General features: G+C 41.6%; 1 protein-coding gene across 2 annotated transcripts in view; it reads right to left on the bottom strand.

The window, feature by feature from the left end:
• Positions 1-2261: 2261 nt before the first annotated feature.
• Positions 2262-11709, bottom strand: part of malrd1 (MAM and LDL receptor class A domain containing 1) — a 392346-nt gene continuing 382898 nt past the window's right edge. For both annotated transcript variants that reach the window (XM_063044212.1, XM_063044213.1), the window contains 2 exons: positions 11323-11388; positions 2262-8745 (listed from right to left, as the gene is read on the bottom strand). In XM_063044212.1, the coding sequence (XP_062900282.1) occupies positions 8626-8745; positions 11323-11388 (186 nt within the window). In that variant the 3' untranslated portion in view covers positions 2262-8625. The remainder of the gene's footprint in view (positions 8746-11322; positions 11389-11709) is intronic.

Below are 11709 nucleotides of genomic sequence, written 5' to 3'. Positions count from 1 at the left end.
TAGTTTCGAAAGTAAGGATATGTTCGGCACAGCTTTGTGGGCCGAAGGGCCTGTATTGTGCTGTAGGTTTTCTATGTTTCTATGAAACCATGCTGATTTCAGCCTATTTTATCATGTGCCTCCAAATACCCCAAAACCTCATCCTTAACAATTGACTCCAACATCTTCCCTATGACAGAGGTCAGGTTAACTGGCCTATGATTTCCTTTCTGCTGTCTCCCTTCCTTCATGAAGGGTGGAGTGACATTTGAAATTTTCCATTCCCCTGGAACCATGAAAGAATCTATTGACTCATGAAAGATCATTACCAATCCCTCCACACTCTCTTCAGCCACCTCTTTCAGAACCCTGGGGTGCAGACACACCAAGTCTAGGTGACTTATCTAACTTCAGACCTTTCAGTTTACCAAGAACCATCTTCCTAGTAATAACAACTTCCCATACTTCTGCCCCTTGACACTCTTGAACTTTCAGCCTACTACTAATGTCCACCACAGTGAAGACTGATGCAAAATACTTTTTTCAGTTTTTCTGCTATTTCCTTGATCCCCATTACTATCTCTCCAGCGTCATTTTCTCGCAGTCCAATATCTACTCTCACCTCTGTTTTACTCTTTATACATACAAAAAAAAACTTTTGGTATCATTTTTGATATTATTGACTAGCTTGCCTTCATATTTTATCTTTTCCCCTGTTATGCCATATTACACTCAGTTTTGGTGTCCATATTTAAGGGAGAATATACTTGTTTGGGAAGCAGTTCAGGGAAAGTTCACTAAACTGATTTTCTTGAGGGGGTATTCTTTCTTAAGGTAATGCAACATGTGGGAAGAGAAGTGAAGGGTCAGTATGTGACCCCTTCATTTAAACAGATTGGGCATCTATCCTTTATGGTATGGAAGAATGAAACATGGACTGTCCTGACAGCTTTTAACAGTGCCTGTGACAATACTTTCCTTTCTAGAAGTAAGGAACACAGTTTCAGAATAAGGAATCACCCCTCAGAGATAAAGATGAGAAGATTTTATTTCTCCATGAGGATAGTAACTCTTTGGAATTGTCTACCTCCGAGAGCTATGGAGGCAAAGCTATGGATTATATTCAGGATGGAGAGTGAATAATATTTGAAAACAAGCAAGTCAAGAGGAAAGGGCTGAGAGACAGAAAACTGTCTTGTTACCAGGATTGGATCAGCCATGACCCGCTTATGTGGTGGAGCAGACCTGATGGGATGAATAGTCGATTCTTTATGTCTACTTTTTTATGTTTTAATGAGAAGCCATCCAGGAAAAAGCATCAGCAGAGATGTATGGTCGAAGACCATTTCCAAGTGGTTCTGTCTCAAGAATTTATGGTTCAGTCAAACAACTCTGAAGGAGCTCTATTAATTTCTGTAACCAGATTTGCTGAACGGCTCGTAATCTTCATACCATAATATAGCAATGGGTATTTGTGAGAACGCTCTCCCATATGTTAAGTCATGGGTGATTTTTAGCTGAGCAGCACAATTTCTTCAGTTTACCAGCATTAGATCAATTTTTCTTCTCAGGATTTTCTGAACATTACCTCCAGGGCTGTTTAAAAATCCATAAATCATTGCCTCTATTATCAGCCCTATGTACACCTGAATGACAATAGTTCCTTAAATGTAATGCTTATTTACAATGGTGCACAGAGCTCCTTTCAGAGGAGTTCATGCCAAAACATATTGGAAGCTGTTATACTTCATCAGTTGATGCTGATTTATTTTCAATCTCATTAGCAGTGTCAGCAATGAGGCTGCTGGATGATTTGTGATTCTTTTTTTTCATCCAGAGTTCATGGTATCCATTTGCATAAATGCATTGTCCCCCTTGCATTAATGACAAGGTTAGGAACTGAGCAAGCTACTGGCAGCTTGAAAGAATGGTTTTAGCATCTATATGTGGGCCCCAGATGGCCATGCGCTAATTGCAAGCCCAGTTCTCTCAGTGGTGGTGTGTTGCAATGGGTCTGAGGGAAGGGTTAATAGAAAATGACCAAGGGTATAACAGTAAACCTAGTGTTAGTGCTGTCATGGTGCTAAAGATTGGCAGAAATGTTGGACAACTAACACACAAGCTGATTTAACATTGTTCTCAGATGAATAGAGCATTAGCTGGAAATCAGTCATCCTGACAACTGGTTATCACATTCTGGAATTAAAAACAATACCTGATCCAGATTCTCAGCCAAGAAACACAAACAATGAACATTCCTTTCATCAAAAGTTTCACTGATTTATTCCAAATGTCATTTTAAATCTGACACCAAAGATATTACAAGCTTTCTGTTTTCCTAGTTTCCTTCTCTAAAAGTTTCGTGCCAATTTTCCCAGGAATGGTTGGAGTATTGGTGATGTATCTGTTTATGTGACAGGGTGGAAAGGTGGAATTTGCGAAGGATGAGGAAAGGACTGAGGGAAATGAACATATGGAAATTTGAAATCTCAATGGGAGACCATAAGCATATTAAATAGACCTTTCAATATCTTTTCAACACAGCTTTTATCGTTTTGCTTTTGAGTTTCCGGTTCAAACAGTGACACTAGACCAGACAAGAAACTACATGACATGATCATGACTCCTGGATTCAATAGGGCAATACAGAGGTTCAAGTTGAAGGTTTTGGAGTTCAAGAGAAGTCAGGAGGAAATCGAGGAAGTGAAATGAGAATGTGAGATGTTTGTTTTGTCATCACTGTCTAGGCATAGCTTTCCCTCCTTCCACAACATCAGTGAAAGACAAAGAAATAAAAATGGCCTCCAGGAATTTCACAACTATGGACTTATGCTGGAAGTGTATGAAGTGCTGGTTTGCATGTCCATTAAAGCTGGGTCAATCACCAGCTATCTGGTGACATAATTGGACATCTCACAGTCAGTGAACAGCGGCCTTGTCCCTCTGGCAAATCTGCCATTATACTTCAACAGTAATCTAATAAATTTTCACATCTAAATGGTATACCTCAAGAGTTGCTCTCAGAAGCAACAAAGCTCTGACACTCTTACCTCTCATTCTACAGAAGGTAGGGCACTATACTGCAAAACAATATTAAAGAATCATTGTTGCCTGGATGTTTGTTATAGCTGTCATGGTTATCATTAGGGAGGGAGAAGATGGCGGCGCGACGCAGCGCGCGCAGCCTCTCCTGTGAAATGATATCGTATTTGTTAAATAGGGGCCGTGCACAATCCTGATTTGATGGAGACGGATGTGAGAAGCACGTAGGAATATCTGGAGAAACTTCTGAAATGCCCGGTTCGCTGCTGCTGCTACTGTGCAATCGAGAATCTCCGGGGGGGGGGGGAAGGCCCCAAATCCTCGGCTTTGTCAGTTGCTGGTGGCCGGAGCTGGGGTCGAAGCGCTCGGCAGAGATGGTGCCCAGTGCTCAGTGTCGGAGGGCTGGTTGGAGGCTCAAAGTTTTCAGATGGACTGAGAGTCGAACTGTGGTCGGGTGCTTTTAGGATGCTGAATCGGCAAATTTGCGGCACTGGCAGCTCATGGCAGGGAGAGTTTTCTTCCTTCTACCGTCTGCGTGAGATGTTGGGACTTTTGAGAGATTTTGTGACTTTTTTACCGTGCCCATGGTCTGTTCTTCTATCAAATTATGGTATTGCTTGCACTGTTGTAACTATATGTTATAATTAGGTGATTTTTATCAGTTTTTCAGTCTTGCTCTGTCTTGTGTTTCTGCGATATCACACTGGAGGAACATTGTATCATTTCTTAATGCATGCATTACTAAATGACAATAAAAGAGGACTGCATGTCCTCATAATCTAATCTAATAACTTCCTGTCCTTGAAGTGGTAATTGTTTTTACGGCTATTTTTCATCTTTTTCATTCTTGTTTTTGGGCTGGCTGGTATACTTATGTTATTTGATGATCATTGGGGGGATATGAAATGATGGTGAGTAATTAGGGATCAGGGTTTGGGCTTCAGGGCTGCTTTATTTTATGTTACTGGGATAGAAAGGTATGGGTGAAATGAGAATATTGGGCAAAGTTGAGTTTCTATTGTATGTGTATGTGTATGTGAGAATGTTAGACCATAAGACTATTAGACATAGGAGCAGAATTAGGCAATTCAGCCCATCGAGTCTGCTCCACCATTCCATCATGGCTGATTTATTAATCCTCTCAACTCCATTTTTCCTGCCTTCTCTCTGTAACTTTTCATGTCCTTACTAATCATACTAATCAAGAGCCGATCAACTCCGCAATGACTTGTCCTCCACAGCTGACTGTGGCAACGATTACCACAGATTCACCACCCACTAACTAAAGAAATTCCTTCTCATCTCTGTTATAGAGGGATGTCCCTATATTCTGAGGCTGTACCCTCTGGTCCTTGAATCTCCAACAAAATGAAACTGTTTCTCCACTTCCACCATGTCTTGGCCTTTCAATATTCAATAAGTTTTAATGAGACCACCCCCTTATTTTTCAAAATTCCAGTGAGTACATGCTCAGACCCATCAAGCAGTCCTCATATGTTAACCCTTTCATTCCCAGAATCATTCTCGTGAACCTCCACTGGACCCTCTCCAATTCAGCACTTACATATTGTCCGTTATACCGCTCTCATTTAGGGCAGCAGTGAAGGTCCTCCATCTCTGGTGGTATCCAGGGGCTCCTCCATCACGTCAGTAACCAATGAACATGACCTCACTACTATTTTATTTGCACTACTTATTTAATTTAAATATTTAATACGTAAATTCGTATGGTAATTCACAATCTTTTATCTGTTATTATGTATTGCATTGTATTGCTGCCACAAAGTTAACAAATTCTATGACATATACCAATGATATTAAACACTATGCTGATTATATTCCAGTCCTCTTGAAACGACGCTAACATTAGGATCCTGCAAGAGGACTCCTTTGTCTCTTTGCATCTCTGATTTCTGAATTTTTTCCCCATTTAGAAAATAGTGAAAGCCTTTATTCCTTCTATGTAAGTGCATGACCATACAGTTTCCTACACTACATGCCACCTGCAACTTGCAAAAGGATCTAGAGCTTTGAAATGTGCCATCTGCCACTTCTTCGCCCATTCTCCTAATCTGAATCCTGCAGAATCCCTGCTTCCTCTAACACTGACCTTCTCAGACAATGGCTGCTCCCACAAAGGTTGCTCTGCTCACTGCTTGCTAAGTGCCTAAGAAATTGTTATGACTGAAGCTGCCAAAAAGTCCCAAAAGGCTCAGAGCTCATTTAAACCTCATGACCCCTCTCCCATAAGCTGGAGCTCACAATGGATTCAAGCTCCTCAAAAAGTCTTACAAGGCTCTAAGCTTTTTAAACCTCGTGCCACGTCTTCCACAAGCAACCACTCGCAATGGTTGAATACCATCAAAAGTAAATTATGTTAGCGGACATAGAATCACCAGACATCTACCAACTACCCAGCTAATCCACACCGACCAATGGCCACCTCTTCTGTTTCAACAGCATCGCCCAGCACTTAGTCCATAGCCCTCTATACCCGAAGTGATTCAAGTATTCAGTTAATCAATTTTTATTTGCTGTTGGTGAGTCAGCTTCAACTACTCTCTCAGAGAGTATATTCTATACTTCCAGTTTCTGGGTGAAGAAGGTTCCCCTCCTATCCTCTCCGAGGCTCTTCCCCCTTACCACAAATCTATATTTTAGCTACTCTAACATGGGGAGTCTGTCCTATCTATATCTCTCATAATTTTATGTACCTCAATTACATCTCCTCTTAACCTTTCCAGCCCAGGAAGAAAAGTTCTAGTTTCTCAGCTTCTTCTCTTAATTGAACTAATCCATCCCAGGCAACTTCTTGGTGATTTTCTTCAGCACCCTCGTTAATACTGTGATATGCTTCCTCTACATTGGTGATCAGAACTGTGCTGAGTACACCAGCTGAATTCTGTCCAGGATTTTATAAAGTTGGACCATAATCTCCCTACTTCTGTGTTTGATGCCCTGATTAATGAAGGCCAGTACCCCATATGTCTTCCTAACCACATTGTCCATCTGTACTGGGTTTGTAGACTCTGAGGTCTGAAGTACATGATATCTACCATACATGATGTAGTACTCCTTACTTCTCCCAAGATGCATCACCTCACATTTGTTTGGTTAAACTCCATTTTTTTTTTAGCCATTTTACCAAAACTTAAATATCTTTCTGTATCCTGAGACTACGTTCTGGTTTATCAACAATTGCTCCAAACTTCATGTCATCCATGAATTTACTGACCTTGCCCTCCTCAACATCCTACCCACATCCAAGTCATTTTCGTATATTACAAACAACAAAGGTCCCCAGATCAAATTCTTGTTCAACAATATTAATCATAGGCGTCCATTCTCATAAATAACCCTCTACCATTATCCTCTGTATTTGATTGCCAAGTTAATTTTGTTTTCAGACAGACAACTTGCCTTGAATTCATGGGCCCTAAAGTTTTGAACCAGTCTCCCATGTGTGACTTGGTTGAAGGCTTTACTATACTCCATGTAGATCAGATATACTGCCCATTGATACAACTTGTTATCTTTTTTAAAAATTCAATCAAATTGGCCAGACAGGATCGACCCCAGACAAATCCATGTTTGCTGTTTCTGATGAGTCTTGCTTGTCCAAGTCATTTTCTCCCTCTGAAATTTTTCCAATATCTTTCCCACCACTGATGTTGGGCTCACAGCTCTATAGTTACCAGAATTGTCCTTGCTACCTGTCATGAAAATGGGGCCATGTTTGTTGTTCCCCGGTCATCTAGCACATCATCGCTATTTGGTGAAAATTTTGAAAGCTCAGCCAGAGCCCCAGCAATCTTTTCTTTCTCCTGCCTCCTTTACCAGTCTGGGATAAACCCCATTTATAGGCATCTGTTAGTCTTGTGAGACGATGGATTTGCGCCTTGGAAGGTTTCCAGGGCGCAGGCCTGGGCAAGGTTATATGGAAGACCGGCAATTGCCTATGCTGCAAGTCTCCCCTCTCCACACCACCGATGTCACCCAAGGGAAGGACACTAGGGCCGATACAGCTTGGCACCGGTGTTGTCGCAGAGCAATGTGTGGTTAAGTGCCTTGCTCAAGGACACAACACACTGCCTCAGCTGAGTCTCAAGCTGGCGACCTTCAGATCACTAGACCAACTCCTTAACCACTTGGCCACGCAGCAACACCCCATCCAGTCGTAGAAATTTATCCAACTTTAAGACTGCCAAAGCAACAAATACCTCCTATTTATTTACGGAGACCTGTACTGGAGTTTCACCTACCGCTTATTGATTTCTGCAGTTATAAGAAATGTCTCCTTTGTGAAAACCAATGTAAAGTACTCATTCAGAGTGTCACCTAGACCTGTAGGCTCCCCGCACAGATTGCTCCATTTTCAATAATGGTTCCTACTTTTTCTCTGATTATTCTTATGCTCTTAATATGATTACAAAATGTCTTCTCATTTACCTCAGTCCTATTTGCCAGTGATTTCCTGTGACCTCTCTCTGCCTTTCTGATTTTCTGTTTAGGTGTTTCCCTACACTTTTAATACTGCAGGCAGTCCTCTCCTGGTATATGTTTCTGACATTCTATTTACTGAATTCTCAATATTTTTCAACATTCCCAAATATTCAGAGTTTCCTATACTTGTTATTCTTGGCTTTCACCCTTACAGGAACACGGGGCCTTGAACTTGAACCTTGCAACAGTGGGTAGAAGAACTGCGGATCTCTACTGCTGCATTGACCTTTCTGCTTTCTTCTTTCTTGAGTATTTTTACCCCCGAGGAGGTTCCATTAATGTGACTCAGCTATTGTGTATGCATGAATTTCATGTTCTGCAATGTCTCCAGAGGATTAGACCTCAGGATCAGGATCAGTAAGGAGTTTTTTTTCAAAAATCATGGTCTATGAGTATGCAACACAAGCTTCAGTAAAAAGTGAGCAGAGGAGGTGTAGATAAAGAAAGGAGGGATGCTTTCAGTAAAAGATTGAGACCATAAGAATATTGCCAATGGTGGATACAGGTGCTATGATGGAAAGGTAAGCAAGCTGAGATGGAAATGTTAAAGATGTACAAAAACATAAAGTTAATGCCAAGGAGCTGTTGGTGCATCAATGGGACAGCTTAAATGACAATGTGATCTGACACATTGCTGTCCATTATAGAACTATGCTGATTTTGCAGTAATGTTATCCAATCAGCTTCAGCTTGAATACACTTATCCAAATAAATTTTCAGAAGTGAGCCTTTTGACAGTTTTATGTTACTCTAGTTCCATCTTAATGTGGTCTTCTGTATATAGCACAGCACACTGCCCTTCTTGCTCACGTTAAACATAACATCAATTCAATTTATGATCACCAAGGGAGGTCTTTAAATTCACTATAATTAGTCAAGAGTGTCTGCTGTACATATGGGCACAAAACATAATTTCTCTATTTAATGATTTCGAACAGAAAAGTTTGTAAAAGTTTACAGATCTTTAAGCAATGTTGACATTCAATAAAATAGACAGTTCTTTGTTATCAGCAAGTCAATTACTTTATGTCATTGCAGTAAGAATCATTCAGGAAACACCTCTGCTTTAACTAATAATGTTTGAAGCAAATCTATCTTTTTTTAAGTATTTCTGAAATTCAAATTTCCAGGAGTTTCTTCTGCTGGCTTCCAGTTCTCCAATTTACCATCATACAAAGGATTGGAAAAGGAAGTGAGTTTGTTTGATACCCTGGAAAACACCTGTTCAAAATGAACAAAGAAAAATTGTTATTCCTAAGATATGTAATTTTTTCCTTCATGAGCTACTGTTCACTTGAAATATTTCTAGTCAGCACAGAGAATTTCATGTTATCTGTGTTTCAGAGCAGATTACCCAACAATAATATTAACATAGAACTTAGAATACTCCAGTACAGTACAGGCCCTTCGACCCACAATGTTGTGCCGATCATTAAACCCTGCCTCCCATATAACCCCCCCACCTTAAATTCCTCCATATCCCTGTGTAGTAATCTCTTAAATTTCACTAGTGTATCTGCCTCCACCACTGACTCAGGCAGTGCATTCCACACAACAACCACTCTCTGAGTAAAAACACCTTCCTCTAATATCCCCCTTGAACCTCCCACCCCTTACCTTAAAGCCATGTCCCCTTGTACTGAGCAGTGGTGCCCTGGGGAAGAGGCACTGGCTGTCCACTCTATCTATTCCTCTTAATATCTTGTATACCCCTATCATGTCTCCTCTCATCCTCCTTCTCTCCAAAGAGTAAAGCCCTAGCTCCCTTAATCTCTGATCATAATGCATACTCTCTAAACCAGGCAGCATCCTGGTAAATCTCCTCTGTACCCTTTCCAATGCTTTCACATCCTTCTTATAGTGAGGCGATCAGAACTGGACACAGCACTCCAAGTGCAGCCTCATACCTTGCGACTCTTAAACTCCATCCCTCGACTTATGAAGGCTAACACCCCATAAGCTTTCTTAACTACCCTATCCACCTGTGAGGAAACTTTCAGGGATCTTTGGACATGTATCCCCAGATCCCTCTGCTCCTCCACACTACCAAGTATCCTACCATTTACTTTGTACTCTGCCTTGGAGTTTGTTCTTCCAAAGTGTACCACCTCACACTTCTCCATGTTGAACACCATCTGCCACTTCTCAGCCCACTTCTGCATCCTATCAATGTCTCTCTGCAATCTTCGACAATCGTCTACACTATCCACAACACCCCTAACCTTTGTGTCGTCTGCAAACTTGCCAACCCACCCTTCTACCCCCACATCCAGGTCGTTAATAAAAATCATGAAAAGTAGAGGTCCCAGAACCAATCCTTGTGGGACACCACTAGTCTCAACCCTCCAGTCCGAATGTACTCCCTCCACCATGACCCTCTGCTTTCTGCAGGCAAGCCAATTCTGAATCCACCTGGCCAGACTTCCCTGGATCCCATGCCTTCTGACTTCCTGAATAAGCCTACCGTGTGGAACCTTGTCAAATGCCTTACTAAAATCCATGTAGATTACATCCACTACACTACCGTCATCCATATGCCTGGTCACCTCCTCAAAGAACTCTATCAGGCTTGTTAGACACGATCTGCCTTTCACAAAGCCATGCTGACTGTCCCTGATCAGACCATGTTTCTCTAAATGCCCCTAGATCCTATCTCTAAGAATCTTTTCCAACAGCTTTCCCACCACAGACATAAGGCTCACTGGTCTATAATTACCCGGACTATCCCTACTACCTTTTTTGAACAATGGGACAACATTCGCCTCCCTACAATCCTCTGGTACCATTCCCATGGACAACGAGGACATATAGATCCTAGCCAGAGGCTCAGCAATCTCTTCTCTCACCTCACGGAGCAACCTGGGGAATATTCCGTCAGGCCCCGGGGACTTACCCATCCTAATATATTTTAATAACTCCAACACCTCCTCGCCCTTAATATCAACATGCTCCAGAACATCAACCTCACTCATATTGTCTTCCCCGTCATCAAGTTCCCTCTCATTAGTGAATACCGAAGAGAAGTATTCATTGAGGACATCGCTCACTTCCACAGCCTCCAGGCACATCTTCCCACCTTTATCTCTAATCGGTCCTACCTTCACTCCTGTCATCCTTTTGTTCTTCACATAATTGAAGAATGCCTTGGGTTTTCCTTTACCCTACTCGTCAAGGCCTTCTCATGCCCCCTTCTTGCTCTTCTCAGCCCCTTAAGCTCCTTTTTTGCTACCCAAATTCCTCTATGACCCATCTGATCCTTGCTTCCTAAACCTCATGCATGCTGTCTTCTTCCACCTGACTAGATTTTCCACCTCATTTGTCACCAGTGGTTCCTTCACCCTACCATTCTTTATCTTCCTCACCGGGACAGATTTCTCCTAACATCCTGCAAGATATCCCTAAACATGGAGCACATGTCCATAGTACATTTCCCTGCAAGAACATCATTCCAACTCACACCCGCAAGTTCTAGCCTTGTAGCATCATAATTTTCCCTTCCCCAATTAAAAATTTTCCTGTCCTCTCTGATTCTATCGTTTTCCATGATAATGTTAAAGGCCAGGGAGCGGTGGTCACTGTCCCCCAGATACTCACCCACTGAGAGATCTGTGACCTGACCCATTTCGTTACCTAATACTAGATCTAGTATGGCATTCCCCCAGTCGGCCTGTCAACATACTGTGATAGGAATCCGTATAGTAATATTAAACATTATTATTGATCTGTATAACCATAAAGTTTATTTACCATCACTGGGTAGAGCTATATTTTTTCATCAATTGCTGGCGGTCATCTTACCTTGCATGGTGTTTGCCAGGGATAAACGCTGATAGCTGAACTTGTCAAAGTGTCCTCCATCGTAAACTGAAAATAAAGAACAGTAGCATTTGTATAAAAATAAAGCTCGGTACCTTGGCACAATCATGCTATCACTCTGGACAAGTTTATATTGAGACCTGTCAGGAAAACTAACACCACCGAATGTTGACTAATTACATTTTTATTGATGAAAACTGAGCAACTCCCTGGATGCCAAGCACACAAAGAAATATTGGTCTTTGAATTAATAAGCTATAACCATTACTTTTTTTTGGTAGGGGGTGGGGTGGGAATCCTGTTGTTGATGAACGGTCTTAACCCGAAACGTTGATTCTTTATTCATTTCCACAGATGCTACCTGACCTG

This window comes from Mobula hypostoma, chromosome 3, assembly GCF_963921235.1.
Source record: "Mobula hypostoma chromosome 3, sMobHyp1.1, whole genome shotgun sequence".
Classification (NCBI taxonomy): Eukaryota; Metazoa; Chordata; class Chondrichthyes; order Myliobatiformes; family Myliobatidae; genus Mobula; species Mobula hypostoma.
This window is presented reverse-complemented; position numbering and strand designations above follow the sequence as displayed.